This window comes from Xiphias gladius, unplaced genomic scaffold (genome assembly GCF_016859285.1).
Source record: "Xiphias gladius isolate SHS-SW01 ecotype Sanya breed wild unplaced genomic scaffold, ASM1685928v1 HiC_scaffold_1475, whole genome shotgun sequence".
Classification (NCBI taxonomy): domain Eukaryota; kingdom Metazoa; phylum Chordata; class Actinopteri; order Istiophoriformes; family Xiphiidae; genus Xiphias; species Xiphias gladius.
In genome coordinates, this window is record NW_024401805.1 from 126,823 (window position 1) to 142,638 (window position 15,816).

The 15,816-nt window shown below is 43.8% G+C and overlaps 2 protein-coding genes across 2 annotated transcripts; both read right to left on the bottom strand.

The window, feature by feature from the left end:
* Positions 1–66: 66 nt before the first annotated feature.
* On the bottom strand, positions 67–4,476 carry LOC120787442 (IQ and AAA domain-containing protein 1-like). Its single transcript, XM_040123087.1, has 3 exons — positions 4,469–4,476; positions 4,103–4,334; positions 67–590 (listed from the first exon to the last, which is right to left on the bottom strand). Exons 1-3 carry the CDS (start codon positions 4,474–4,476, stop codon positions 513–515), a joined length of 318 nt encoding a protein of 105 aa, XP_039979021.1. The 3' UTR covers positions 67–512.
* Positions 4,233–13,845, bottom strand: LOC120787425 (dynein regulatory complex protein 11-like; the record flags this gene model as incomplete). Its single annotated transcript, XM_040123070.1, has 11 exons — positions 4,233–4,344; positions 4,469–4,733; positions 6,201–6,287; positions 6,633–6,817; positions 7,998–8,119; positions 8,758–8,855; positions 11,097–11,159; positions 11,241–11,325; positions 12,710–12,851; positions 12,999–13,014; positions 13,504–13,845. Coding segments are annotated over 10 exons (1,398 nt in total), but the record flags the coding sequence as incomplete, so codon positions are not given.
* Positions 13,846–15,816: the final 1,971 nt, after the last annotated feature.

A 15,816-nucleotide genomic window follows, 5' to 3' on the forward strand; every position in this document is an offset into this window, starting at 1 on the left:
AAATATAAATGTAGATGAATTAGATTAGTTTATTTTTAATGAACAACTTCTTTCTGTTTCTTCTGTTTTAGTTAAAAGTCATTTCTGACTGTGGGTCAGCTGAAGGGAGGTCTCGCTCTGATCCAAACTGCTGACAACAAAGTGTTTTCTGCTGCAGATGTTCTGAACATCAGTATTTCCTGCTGACTCAGCATCTGACTATGACCTTTGACCCCGAACAGGAAGAGGAGAAGCTGCAGGAAAACTCTGCTCACACTTTGTTTCCTTTACTGGCTCTATTGGTTTTCATCTGACTCTGTTTCTGAGTGTTTCCACTGAAGAGGAAACAACTCAACAGAGAAATAACACGACAGCAACAACAAGCTGTAGATTTCAAACAAACATTACCTGAAAGTCACCTGGGTCCTGTGTCACAAAGTGGGTTTAGTGAAAACTCGAAATTTGTTAAGCCCGAGTTGAGGAAGACTCAACTCTGACGTCCAGATGTTCCACATCGCGTTTTCTTCCTCAGCTCAGAATAAATTCCCCGTCTGTCTTTCTAACACTGAGACTGTGGAGACAACTGTCAGGTTGTCAGTCGGTCCCCTGCACTGAAACATTTACAGTGAATTAACCTCTGCAAAAAAGCTTTAGACACACGAGACTCTGATCAATGAAGAATCATTTCTCGTTGCTGTGATTGGTCGAACTGATGGGACATTCCTATCATAGTTATTGATCATATTGGAGATCGTGTGATATTTATGAGTGAAAATGAAAAGAGTTTAACACTTTAAAAGTGGACTAGATGTGGTTAAAAAAGGTGGTGCTTTTGAATCCAGGCTGCCTAGAGTCTGAACTTGTTTCAACAACATTTCACTTACTGTGTCTAATTAACTACATGTGGAAATAAAGTCATTAAACAATGTCTGAAAATTTACACTCAGTTTGAACCTCAACACTTTTTCAACTGCAAATGACCCAAATCACGAGACTGTTCCTGGGTCAGACCATGAGGTCCCAATCATAGATCCATAAACTTATGTCTCATCTGTTTGATCCATATTTTCATTTTCAGCTGCCGACAGCACTTTGTCCCCGTCAGGTTACAGCTGAATAAATATATTTAAACATCTAATCCAATACTTTATCTCCCGCTGAGGAAATTAAAGTCTTTTTACCCAAACTACATCTAAAATCCGGTTAATTTAATGAAGCTCCACTCAGTGGTGTAATTTACATGGTCAAAGTACTTTTATTGATCAACAAGGTCTTCTGGTGAATTCAAGATTAAAAATCTGATATTTCGTAACAGGGTTACAGTGGTAACATACTTTATACCAAACTCTGTTAAAAAATGTTGCATTTTACTTTAGCCGAGAAAATGTTTAGGACCTTTTATTAATCAACGGCGTCTTAATTAATCATTCATTCAACTGCTCTGAATGTTGTCATCATTACAATACGGAACTGTAGAGTTACAGGCGCATTTCACTTCAGGGTGCAGGTTTCAGATTCCCTTAATCTACACTGCTCAAAAAAATTAAAGGAAGACTTTTATATCAGAGTTTTGCATCAAGTCAATTAAACTCCTGGGATATTGATCTGTTCAGTTAAGTAGCAGAGGGGGTTGTTAATCAGTTTCAGATGCTTTGGTGATAATGAAATTAAACACAGGTGCAACAATGAGACGACCCCCAAAACAGGAACGGTTTTCCAGGTGGACGCCACTGACATTTTTTCCCTCTTCATCTTTTCGGACTGTTTTTCACTAGTTTTGCATTTGGCTAGGGGTCAGTGTCACCACTGGTAGCACGAGGCGATACCTGGACCCTACAGAGGTTGCACAGGCAGTCCAATTACTCCAGGATGGCACATCAATACGTGCCATTGCCAGAAGGTTTGCTGTGTCTCCCAGCACAGTCTCAAGAGCTGGGAGGAGATTCCGGGAGACAGGCAGTTACTTGAGGAGAGCTGGACATGGCCGTAGAAGGTCCTTAACCCATCAGCAGGACCGGTATCTGCTCCTTTGTGCAAAGAGGAAAAGGATGAGCACTGCCAGAGCCCTACAACATGACCTCCAGCAGGCCACTGGTGTGACGGTCTCTGTTCTCCAGATGTGAAAGGGTCTGGAGAAGCCGTGGAGAACGTTACGCTGCCTGTAACATCATTCAGCCTGACCGGTTTGGTAGTGGGTCAGTGGTGGTCTGGGGAGGCATATCCACGGAGGGACGCACAGACCTCTACAGGCTAGACAACGGCACCCTGACTGCCATTAGGTATCGGGATGAAATCCTTGGACCCATCGTCAGACCCTACGCTGGTGCAGTGGGTCCTGGGTTCCTCCTGCTGCACGACAATCCCCGGCCTCATGTGGCGAGAGTATGCAGGCAGTTCCTGGAGGATGAAGGAATTGATACCACTGACTGGCCCCCACGCTCGCCGGACCTAAATCCAATAGAACACCTCTGGGACATAATGTTTCGGGTCCATCCGACGCCGCCAGGTTGCACCTCAGACTGTCCAGAAGTTCAGTGATGCCCCGGTCCAGATCTGGGAGGAGATACCCCAGGACACCATCCGTCGTCTCATTAGGAGCATGCCCCGACGTTGTCAGGCATGCATACAAGCACGTGGGGGCAATAGACAGTACCGAGTAACATTTTGAGTTGCTGCAATGGAATTTCAGCAAAATGGACTGGCCTGCCGCATCATTTTTTCGCTTTGATTTTCGGGGCGTCTTTGAATTCGGCCTTCTGTGGGTTGATAATTTTCATTTCCAGCAAACGATGCGGCATCCTGTCGTTCCTAACAGAGTACCCAGTCCATATCGGTATAGATATCCAGCATGATTTGAGATCTGATGTGTTTTCAAAGTGTTCCTTCAATTTTTTTGAGCAGTGTAGTATACTATTACCTCTGGTTCCTTATGGGCCGAGGACCAAAAGAACCCTCCCTGGTCGGTAGGTACATTCTCTAGTCACCGGGACAGTTGTGTGGACTTTCCCCAGGACTGAGTATTGTTTGACTCATTCAGTGAGAGTCCATGAAGACACGGTGAGTGACCGATAGTTCATATTTTTTCCAATCCGGTAGTACTTGATGTGTTTGAGACATCAATATTAAACTGATAGTCGGGCATCTTTTTTAAATGGTGCACTTTAAACATTTAACACTGTTTGCTGGGATCAAGTCGGGCGGTTTCGCTGTCCCCGTGGTGTTGTGTAGGCCTCCCTGCTGTCAGTGTGTGGGTTATTCCTGGTAGCGACATGGGTTAAAGAATAATTCTGTTGTTCAATGTGTCGCTAATTGAGTTGATTTCAGTTGGAGTGTATTTTATATTGCGTGCCGCCACAAGAGGGCACTCTGACCTCAGTAATAGTTCCTGTTGAAGACAGAAAGCAATGGAGGAGCCTGTCATTCCCGCTTATTGACCAGTTACTGTCACTCTTGATGTACAGAGTGTATGTGCTTCCCGTTGTGTTTGTAGGATCAGAAGTAATATTCTCATTATTACCATTTTATTACCAGTATTTGGTCTGGGGATTGGAATCTTAAATTCCTGTTTCATTCTGCTTCCTATAGATCACTCTCTTCCTGTAAACTTATTATTATTAAGAGTTAAATCTGAAGGTTTCTCACTTTGCGAATGTTATAATTTAAGAAAAGAGACACAGCAACTTCAGATATTTTATATATATATATGTATAATTCAGAAATAAACAATCTGTTTAAACGAAACCAGAACAATTCAGTTTTTGTTAGATATTAAAGTGAAGTTTTTTACTTATCAACGTGGAAAAAGTATATTTCATCTAACCTCCTACTTGGAAACATGCTAGCGACCACTGCAGTCATCCTAGCAACTGCACTGAATGACATAGCAACCACCTATTAACAACTTAGCAACCACTTAACCAGCTGACTACAACTTAGCAACCACCTACTGAAGCCTTAGCAACCACCATGAGAGTCACAGCATGCTGTGAAAACAACGTAGCAACAAATAGCCACCACACATTAAACACTTCCAACATCTTAGCAACTAATTAGCATCAATCTGATACACAGATTATAGCACTGTTTGACAAGTTTTTTTTTATTTTTTATTGTGACCTCTGACCTTGAAGGCTTCCTCCTCCTCCTCCCGGTACACCAGCTCCATCCTCGACAGTGATTGGATGAACTCGGTGGGAGCCAGCGGTTGGAGGCGGAGCTTCTTCAGCCCGTGGGGGCAGAGCACTGAGCGTACCCCCAACAGGATGTGACCCGGAGTGAATCCGTCAGTGACCTTAGCCAATGAGCTGAGGTCCACACTTGGACCAGGCTCTGCCCCCTCAGCACGCAGCAGCTCCCTCCACAGGGCTGATGGGAAAAATACTCATGTAATTGTTAGCATGAAGCTAAGGGCTAATACAGCATGTTATAAACTTATGATAACTGTAAACATGCTAACATGCTAATGTGTTAGCATGCTATGATAACATACCGGACCATCACTGTACCCAGAATGGAGATCTAATCCAGTCTGGAATTAACTGGTTTATTGGACTCTGTAGTCTAGATGAACTGGTACCCATTCTGGAGCCGTAGTCTGATTTGGGGATTGGGATGATCTTCTTGTAGACTTCACAAAACGCTTTGATTTCGCCGTCAAATGGTGTTTGAGTCGTCCCGATCACCAGAACTCGATCCTCTGGTCTCAAGGTCTTCAGACACCTGAGCAGGTCCCTCTTCATCCTCCGAGGATCAAACTGGAACAGAAATACAGATTTAACTGGTCTGCTGAAGGACTCAGGACCGCATAGACTGGACTGTTTCCACACCAGGAGGAGTCCAGTTTAAGTTAGACCAGGTTGATCTCAGCAGGATGTGGTTTTCTTTCTTCCTGTCTAAAAAAATATTTTCAAAATAAAACGTGATTTATTTTAGAAAGTTTGAGTTTTACCTTTCAGATCTTGACTTTTATTTCACAAATTCTGACTTGTTTTTAAAAATGAGTTTTATTTTTAATAATTTTATAACTATTGAGTTTTGTTTAAAAGTTTTTATTTTTATTGTAGAAACTTGGAGTTTTAATATTCTCTGTCTTATTGTCGCTCTGCATGTTTTAATCTTTTTAATCTTATATTCTGATTCTAAGGTGAATTTGTAATAATGAAAAAGACATAAATATGTTTTATTTACAGATTTGAAGTTTTAGCAGCTGAACATGTAATTTGTGTATTAAAAGATATATGGACCTCAGAGTAAATATAAACCGATCAGCCACAACATTAAAACCACCTGCCTAATATTGCGTAGGTCCCCTCTAGCCACCAAAAACAGCTCTGACTCATCAAGACATGGACTCCACAAGACCCCCAAAGATTCCTGTGGTATCAGGCACCAGGACATCAGCATCAGATCCTGTAAGTTGTAAGGTGGGGCCTCCATGGAGAGGCCCCACCTTCAAAATTCCCCAGATCTCAGACTGAGATCTGGGGAATTTTGAAGCCACGTCAACACCTTGAACTTTTTGTCATGCTCCTCCGGCCCTCCTCATGATGTAAAGGAAAACGTGATTCACCAGACCAGGCCACCTTCCTCCACTGCTCCATGGTCCAGTTACGCAGCATCCTGTGATGCACTGTGTGTTTTGTTAGCTGTCTATCACAGCCAGAATTAAGGTTTTCAGCATCTTGTGCTACAGCGGCTCTTCTGTGGAACTGGACCAGACGGGCTAGGCTTCACTCCCCACGAACATCAACGGGCCTCGGATGTCCATGACCCCGTCACCGGTTCCCCGGTTGTCCTTCCTTGGGCCACGGTTGGTGGGTGCTGACCGCTGCACACCGGGAAACCTCCACAAGACCTGCCGTCTTGGAGATGCTCTGACCCAGTCGCCCCGCCATCACAATCTGGCCACATCCAAATCGTCAGATGCTTACGCTCGCCCATGGTAACAAGATAATCAGTGTTATTCACCTGTCAGTGGTTTTAATGTCGGGGCTGATGGTGTGTATCTGCTCTGGATCCGTTTAGATCAGGAGCTTTTCAAAACAGTGTTGAATCTGCAAATAATGAAATATATATATATATAATTTTTTTTCCCCCCAGAATCATTGTTTGCTGCTAAAAATAAAGTGTAGTGAAAATGTGCAGTGTGGAGGAGCAGCCAGCAGGGGGCAGTTTGTTTACTTTTAACTTTATTTCAAGTGTTGACAGTTGAGTTTCCTGACCTCTCTGTTGGACTTCATGGTTTTCTCGTAGAACGTTTTCTCTGCGTCTTCGATCCAGATCACAGATGGCTGCAGCTCACCTGCAACCTGACAGGAGACACACGGACCAATCACAAAGCAGGTACTGAGGGTGATGACACACACAGAAAGACCTGTTTATCAGGTGAAGGTTTAATATTTACATCTTATCAATGACTGGTTTGCAGATTTTCAAGGGTTTCCAGGTTTTCTGGAAGTACAGATTTAAGGGTCATTTCCAGGATGTCTACGATGCTCAAAAAACTTTGAACACTGATTTAACGTTTTCCAGTGTCTCTCAAAAGCGCTAGAGGACAGAATTTTAGATAAATTCCAGGTTTTCAAGGACATCTAAGATGCTGTAAAGGACATATTTGTGCAGACATTACAGGTTTTCCAGGCCTGTGTTTTCACCTTGAAGACCAGGTGCCGCAGGTAGGCGACCCCTCCTCTGTCAGGGTACCTGTGGCTCAGGTTGAACGGGTGAGCTCCGGTCTCATTGTAGACCGCCTGAACCAGCATCTTCTTACCGACTCCAGATGGACCAGCCAGCAGCAGAGTCTTCACCACCGGGATCTTATCCAGGACTGCCTGGGATCCTGGAAGGAAAACCAAGGACTGCTGTCAGTCTCAAGGTCATCTGTGACATCCCTGTGATGTCACTGTGAGGAAAGAGTTTTTCCAGGTTTTCCAGGATGTCTAAGATGCTGCAAAGGACTGATCTGTGAATTAATTCCAGGTTTTCAAGGTTAATCTTAGTCTTCCTATGAAAATCCTGGAAATCTTTAACTCTGGCTCCGGGTATGGAAAAGTCTTGAACATTTGGCTAAAATATCCTTGAAAATCCTGGAACAATTTTCAATGTGAAACAAGCAGGCATCCTAGAAAACTTGAGAACCTTAAAATTTCAGGCAGGGAACAGATATAGACGAGCCCACCGCTAGGTCTGTATTGATAAGATCCTGACGGGTTATTGATGATGTATTGATAAGATATGGATGGGTTATTGACTGACCCGGCGGCAGCAGTGTACAGAATGATGAGCTGTCTGAAATCAGAGAGAGACGGCGCCGGTTCGATGTTCATCCGTCGGAGAGTGGAGGCCAGGTAACTGAACTCACCTGGAGGAGACGGACAGACATGTGATAAAGATGATGAACATGTTTCACATGTGATATTTTATGTGAAATTGTTGTTTTTGAAGCGATATCTCAAATTTCACCTGATGTGTCTGATAATCGCATTTACATTTGTACACATCATGTGAAGTTATGTATTTACATGCTTGTGCTTTGTGTTTAGAAGTGGATCGATCATATGTTACATGTTTTTACATGTGAATTTTCCATAAACATTACAGTAACATGTAACGTGGGAATGCATCACGTGTGAAACGCTCTTCCACACGTGATAAATTTACATTTGTAACCGATGTATCCAGGAGAGCCTGACGTTCTTTGGTTTGAGGAGGAAACTGTTCAGGATCAACTCCTCACACAGACTGGAGAGACCCGAAACGCAGACACAGGAGCCAATCGCAGCCCAGGACACAGAGAGAAGAACCAATCACAGCTCAGGACATAGAGCCCGGAGCTAGTCACATCCTCCTCCTCTGCCAGGTAAACTCACCTGTCTGCTGTCAGGTCCCTCTCTCTCTTCTTCAAAACACACAGTTTCATCAAGTTTAGTGTTTTATCAGAGACTCCACCCGGCCGGTCTGTCCATCACACCGAAACAAACACCAACAGGACACCTTAACATAGCGGGTCATTTAGTCACCTTGACTTTTTTGTTTCCTTTTTTTGGTCTTCTTCTTCTCCGTCTGAGGTTCTTTAGCTCCGCCCTCATCAGCTCGTCCACCTGCAGATGATAACAAAGTCGAACGCACCCACAGCCTAAACCTGAGAGGGATTACGAACAGCTCACCTGGATGTGTTCACCTGTGACTTCAGATTCACTTCAAACACAGATCAGATGATCAGATTATTACCTGAACATTTGTCAGATTAAAATTCACAGTTTTCGCAAATCAAGTTGTCTTTCACCTTTTACAGTGCACACGTTTAAAATTTTTTATAGTGCATCCCCTCAGGTAAAATATGCACTGTAAAAATTACAAGCAGGGGGACACTGAAAAAAATCTTGACTGGAGAATACACTTTAGAAAAATATTTAAATAACTAGTGAATGTGCTGTAAACAACAAGCAAAGACAAGGTATATAAAACCCACACACTGTAAAAAAAATGACCACAAGTGAATACACTGTAAAAAATTACAAGTTGTGGATGCATCAATACCAGAAAAAAAATTGGCCAAAAACCAGGGAATCCATTACATAGAGGATGTACTGTAAAAAATATCTAATGACATGATAATTAAGGAATACACTGAAAAAAAACAACAACAACCCTGTGGTGCACTGTTAAAACACATGGCAAGGTGCTGTAAAAAATTCTTCAGATGCGCGGTAAAAAAATATTAAAAAACACTACAACAATGACCAGTAAGAGACACACTGTAAAAAAATGACAGTTCACCTGGAGTTTGACTTCCTGTTCCACTTCCTGTCGCTTCTCCTCTTTGAGCAGCTGAACGTCAACAGTCGGCTGACAGTCGTCACGGCAACGCCACACGTCTGAACACACAGAAACAGGACGTGTAAGGTGTGTGAGAACCTCTCTTTTCTCAGGAAGAGACAGGAAGCGTTTGAATGAACTGACGCTGTAAATAAAGTGATAATAGAGTAAATGATTCAGGTGCAGCTGAACAACTGATTGTCCTCAGCAACCACTTCCTCTGTGGAAACCTCCACTTCCTGTGTGAGCGGCGGGCTCAGAGTCAGACGGCGAGCAGCTGGACGATAAAATCGCCCCCCTCCCTCAACATATAAACAATGGAAGTAAACAGCAGCAGGTGAGTGGAGGCAACCTGACCTGAACTCAGTGGATATAAGAAAACCTGAAACTGAACTTGGTCAGGTTCTGTACTGGTTTCACTGCTTTTAAGGTTTTAAACACTAGAGGAAATTAAAAAATATCATAAAACTGAGATTAAACAACAACAAACAAACAAAAACCTTCTTCTTTTTTGAACTATGAACTACTTATCCAGCACTTTTAACAAAATCTAACTTTATTTAGTCGTTAAATATTAATACCTGTTTAACACTTCGTGACCCTGGTACCCCGCACGCTATCTCACTGCAGAGCTGAAGCGTCAGCGTCACACGTATGATTATGATTAGGACCATGATACAGGTGTCAGGTCAAACTGATCAGTGGTTGCCATGGTGACCGCTAGCGTTAAGTCCCGATAAAACCCCTCAGTTCCCTGCAGCAGGAACTACATTCACACCCCCACCCCCTGGAAAAGAGCAGTGTTTGTTCCTCCAGAGGAAGAGGGGAATTGTGGGAACAGGAAACGACATCTTAGATCCACAGATTACATCTGATCTCAGATCCTTGACGCAGCAGGAAAAAACTGAAAACAACAACCAGAACTGATCTGAGTGCAGCTGCAGGATGTGAAGTGTTTAATAATCAGCTCATTTCATTCCTAATGATTCTTCATTCACAGAGAAAATAAACATTTTAATCCAGTTTTTTAAAGAAGCTGAACGAATTGATGAGAAATGATGATCATTTTGTGATACTTTATAATTTCAACTTAATTCAGCTGCTGTTCTGTGTCAGGGACACCACTTGTCAGTTAGTGTCACTGTTGTGGATCATCCTGGTTTGAACCTTTTTCAGGATCTGGTTCCTCGTGTCTCTGTATGATTCTAACTGTTGACATTTTATTTGTGTAATGTTGTTTTCATGGGTCCCTGCAGTTTTTACAGAGTGAGCTGTTGTTTTCACATTGTTGCTGTCATTGTGTGTTGAGCAGGTTTTGGAAAGCTGTCTAGTGTAGATGGATCTCGATGACTCGCAGGACGGTGTAAAAACCTGAACCCGGACTTATGAAGAGGAGGAGGAGGAAGAAGGTGTGTAAATCAGGAGGTCCGAGGTCTGACAGGGTCGGAGCTGAAGTTCAGCTGTAAAACTGAACCAAAACACCTCAGACTAAAACAACATGAGTCTGGACTCTGAGGAGGACCCAGGCTTGGTCCTGGTCTACAGAGAGCCCTCCTCGTTATGGGTCAGTGAGACCACAAACACTTCACCTCCTCCTGCAGGAAGAAGAGGGTGGACTGTGGATCAGATCAGATCAGATCAGATCATCATCATCAGGAGGAAGCACGAGAACACGAGTCTGTGCCTCAGTGTTTTCAGCTTCCTGCAGGTGTGTGTGTGTGTGTTCTGTGTTTATAGGATTATTATAATTTATTGATTATGTTGTTAATTCATTATTATGTTTGTTCCACTCAGTGTCAAGTCCGATGAAAGTTCAGCAGCGTCGGATAAAAGACGGAAAAAAGACATGAAGAAAAGAAAAGAAGAGGCGCACAAAGAAAAAGAGAGAGAGAGATGGGAGACGAAAGAAAAGAAACAAAAAGACAAATATTTGGAGAAATTATTTAACTGCTGTTGCACCAATATCCCAACTCAATGTCCACTTACTGCTTTTTATGGGCTTTTCCTGCAGCAACAACAGTAACAAAGTGCTTTCGTCTTTAACCTGAGTTTGTGTCGGGTTTTCTCACATCGTCACGTCAGCTGTGTAGCTCGTGTCCTTCAGAAACATCAGGGAGGAAACAGCTGGAAGGACCCGTCCCACATCTGTTGTCCTACGACAGAGACAGAGACTCGTGTGTGTCATTTGTGACTTTATGTGGACTCACACATTTTAAATGTTAACTCATCATTAATGAAGCAGGTTACAGGCTGATCCGGATCAAACGTGAAGAGGATTCAGTGGCTTCACTTTTCTTTACCTCTGTCTCCCTTTTCTTCTTCTTCTCTCTCTCCTCCTCCCTGGCCGCCAGCAAAGCTGAAACCTGATCTCAGAAAACATGAATTTAATCTGTTAAATGCATAGGTTTTGTTGAAAACCAGCAGCGAGCAGACAGGTTGCCTACCTGTTGAGGTGCTTTCTGAGCAAACGGAGAAGCTGATCCTCCGTCCTGCACATCTGGAAAGTCTGGAAACGTCCCTGTGGCGTCTCTGTGGACGGGTTGTTTTATTATTTTACCACCAACAGTGAAGCTGCAGTCGACAGGGTCAGACACTCAACACACACACTTTAACAGCTTCTCGTTGACCTTTTTAGGAGCCGACGGTCTGACCTCGGTCTCTGTTAGACCCTGCTGGTCTGAGGTCAGTGTCAGAGATTTTAAATCACTCATTCTGACCCATGTCAGCTTTAACTCAGTGGTGGAAGAAGAACTCTCATCCTCACCTTACTGAAGTACAAGTACTAATGCACCCAGTAAACATACTCTGTTACGTCAGTAAAAGTCCGTGAGTAGAATCAGGAAACGGTGCCGGAAGTATCAGAAGTATTTAAACCGGCTGCTGTCGCTGCTCCAGGGTTTTTACTATTAATCCATTAATTGTTTGTAAAATTCAGAAAATAAAGAGAACTCTCTGAGTTCAGAGATTCGGAGCTGATTTTACATTTGATTTATATTTAACCAACAACTGTTAAAAATAAAGTAAAAGCAGAAAAGCAAAAAAGGAAAAGCAGCCGATCGTCACGTTTAAGAAGCCGGAACCATGAAATGAACTATTTGATAGAAAAGTTCATTTCTGTCTCTTCTCTTCTTGTCTCTGTAAAATACCTGCACATGTCGGAAGTGATACTGTCGTAAAGTTCCTCTCCGAGACCTACTGCAGGACAAGAATGCAGAACTTCAGGCAACTACTCGGTTACCTGAATAACAAACGGCGGCAGCTCACAGAAAATAAGAACTGATGGCAGATCAGTGAGAGCCTTTAGTCCTGATGAAGACCTTCGAGAGATGTCGAAAGCTCTGACACGTGTCAGACACTCAGACCATTTTGTCTTTTATACGGTGGAACAATAATAATAATAGTAATAATAATAGTAATAATAATAATAATAATAATAATAATAATAATAATAATAATAATAATAATAATAATAATGACAGGACTAGAGGAACCATGGGAACAAGGGGAACAAGAGAAATTACAAAGAAGCACAGAACCAGAGGAAGGACAGGAAGAACCAGAAAACCCAAAAGAAACTGGGGAACCAGAAGGACCAGAGCAACTAGAGAACCAACAATGACAAAAAAAGGGACCAGAGGAATCAGGAAAGGCAGAACAAAAGGGGGAAGAGAGAAACCACAAGAACCAGGGGAGGAAATAAATAAAGCAGACGAACTTTAGGAACCACCGGTAGGAGCCAGAAGAACCAGTGGATGTGGAACCAGAGGAAGAGCAGGACTCATTAGAACCTTGAGGAACCATGGAAAGAGCCAGAATAATCAGAATAACCAAAGACAACAGAGGAGAAACCAGAGGAACCAAGAAGTGTCTCCAAATGTACATAGCGATCTGATACTTGAGGATCTGGCCAGACCTGCACTTCATGAACCACTGTCGGATGTGTTCCTGCAGAGCCTCCTTCATGTCAGTTCCTTCCGCATCGAGCACTGACTGCTTCACACTGAGCCGGGGTCTCTGGTACTCCTCCTCGTTCTGATCCTGGATCAATCTCAGACCTGGTATGGACGAAACGTATTTCGTCTCTGATACTGATTCTTAAGCAGCAGAAACGAATTTAGTTCAGACTGCAGCTTCAGTCCTGTTGTTTTTCAGCCTATATCTGTTTCCATTCAGTCAAACCGTCCCATTAAAAGCAGCCGAACCAGCGGTGATCAGCTCCTGTGGCAGCGCAGCTGTGGACTTACAGACAACTGTCACTGGATCACTGCGATACCAAAGAAAACTTAAAAACGGGAAGATTCTGAATGAAGTTCTGCAGCCTCTTTTTCTTCTGCTTTCTAAGTGGGTTTCTAATGACGTCCTCAGGAAGTGGAAGCCAAACGGAATCATCTCAACATGTTTTTCATGTCTGCCAGTTCAGGTCTGACTCAGGTCTCTGAGGAAGGATCACTATTGTTTGTATTTGTTTAATTTACTCTTAAAGTTGTGAAATATTGTAACGACTCATAAAACCATAAAACCTTCAGAACGAAAATCTTTTAAATCTTAGAAAACTTGCGTTTTAGCAGCAGCTCTGATCCACTTTGGATCGGGTGGATCAAGTGAATTAGGTTTGATCCATTTTCTTTCTGGCTGAATGTGGATCAGCTGTGATCCGTTTTCCTGCAAACTGAACATGGATCAGGTTTGGTAGTGTTCTGGACTCACCGGGGTCATCTTCAGGTCCAGCAGCAGGTAATCAAAGTAGCGCAACTCAGAAAGTTCCAGCTCCACCATCTGAGCCTTGAGCTCCAGGAGTCGACCCATCAGCCCGTCTAGGACGGTCCGGACCCCCCGCCTCTTCTGGGGTTGGACCGGCTGCTCGTAGACCTCTTCCAGACTGCGGAAGATCTGCAGGTATTTTAGGTAGGGGATGGCCCGGTCCTGGAAGACCTGCAGCCGGTCCCTCTGAAGACCGGGAGGATCTGCAGGAACCCCGTCCTGAAGGAGGTCCTGGAGAGCGCCGTGAGCTGCCGCCCCCTTCCTGTTAGAGGAGCTGAGGACCAGACACAGACACCAGTACAAGGGTTTTTGAAGTCCTGGACTTTATTCTCGGTTCAGAGTTCAGCCGTTATCTCCTTCCCCAGCATCTAGAGACGAGCTCAAAGCCGCTCAGAGACTCCTGGCTCCTTTACCTCAGTCTGGAACCTTCCTAAGAGAGAAGACTTTTCGACCGCGGCCCAGCTCTGCTTCTCCGGTCTTCAGCTTCCCCGAACCCCCCGTCTCACCCACTTGCTTCACCTACTCATCACCTGGTTCACCTGCGACCGAGCGATTAACCTTCTCTTTTCCAGTTTCCTGCATCGTAACAGAAACATTTTAATGTACAACTTCATAAAACACCATCAGAGGTGATCAGTTCCACATGAATCCATCAGAATCCAAATCAAGCGGACCTAAGGGGACCTGTTAGGATCAGGGTTCAGTTTCCGGTTCAGGTTTTATCAGAGAGGAACTGAAGTCAAACAGATTAAATCCACATTTAGACTCAGACTGTTACTGAGCGAAATCCTGCAGGAGCCCGAGGAGAGAACCTGAACCACTGAATGGGTTCCCTTAACATGTAGATCTGATAGAAACCAGATCAAACTGGATTCTGGAAGATTTTAGGGCCAAAGAGGTCCAGACTGAGGGGGGAGGAGCGCTGACTGATCCCAGAGCATCTACAAGAGAAAAGAAGAGCCCAGCGGCCGCTGTGGGGTTCGTCCATTCACCATCTTTATTCAAGTTGAGGTTCAGCGAGCGAGTTAAACTTCATGTTATAATTATTTGACGCAGAATGTTTTCTTTACAAATGAGCTCAGTGTGTCAGGTTTTGTCCTCCTGACAGTTTTCACTGTTTATGTCTGTTCAGTCTCAACAATCTGAAGGTTTTTGATCCTTCATGGCTCCTGTAACTGCTGGACCTTTCACAATAAAGGCGCAGGAAGTGTGTGTGTGATCAGACTCATGTACAAAAACACACGACAAACTTCTCATAAGAACACACAAGGGTCTCTGGGGCAGTTTGACCTTAATGCAATGCATGCTGGGAAGTGTATGCTAATTACTATTAATTAGAGGAGCAGGAAACGATGCGTTGGACTTTGAGTGGCCGAGCTTCTGGTTCTACGCCGTGAAAGTGACGATTCAAGTGTTGAAACAACAAACTGATGTAACAGAAAGTGTTTCCTGCTAGAAACAACCGAAGAAGACGAGTTTAACGTCTTCTTCGTCGTGTCTTGATGAAGAATAGCACACGAACGTTTCCGTGAAACACCTGCTGAGACCGACAGCCTGACGTCACTGCTCCTGCGCTGAGCACGAGGCGCTGCTGTTGACATGGAAACACCAACACAACCTCAGTTTGGAAACATTTCCCAGGATGTTCGAGGAAAATGATCCAGGTAAAAACTGAGTGCTGGGTTTAATCAGGTGAGAGAGCAGAATCAGAGCTCACCTGCGTGACGTCATCACCCGCCGCACCTGTGGGCGCTCGGGATCCTAAAAACCCCAGGATGCCGTGATTTAAGTGCGAGTGCAGTTCCTGAGCGGTGGGCTGCAGACCATCTGTAGACTCGGACTAACTGGGGGCTGTCGCCGGTCTCACTGGCGTCACTGGTGTCACTGGTTTTCTTTTTTTGTGTCTGTGCAGCGGAGTGTAGCGACCGCATTCAACGCCGCGCACGCGCACTGACGGTCCTCGACTAGGATTTACGATAGAAATAAAAGTGAAGAAAAGGAGGAGGAGGAGGAGGAGGAGGAGGAAGGTGCAGAGGAAGAGTCCGCCTGTCAGCGCTGCGGAGCGGAGCCTCCTCCTCCTCCTCCTCCTCCTGTCCGGTGGTCCCGGTGTTCGGTTCATAAAACTGTCACAAGAATTTAGTTTTCAATTTATAAGATATAATTATAATGTTTTTATTTGATTGTATTTCATTTTATTTTTAGACTTAAGTATTTTTTATATTTTATCAAAATGTTATTCTACTTTGTTTTTGTTTAGAT

What these genes read in the sequence shown, in the direction of transcription:
- LOC120787442 (XM_040123087.1), bottom strand. An exon ending in AGGAGGAGGAAGCCTTCAAG is followed by an intron (nt 591 to 4,102) that starts GTCAGAGGTCAC and finishes TAAATGTTTCAG; the next exon opens with TGCAGGGGACCGACTGACAA.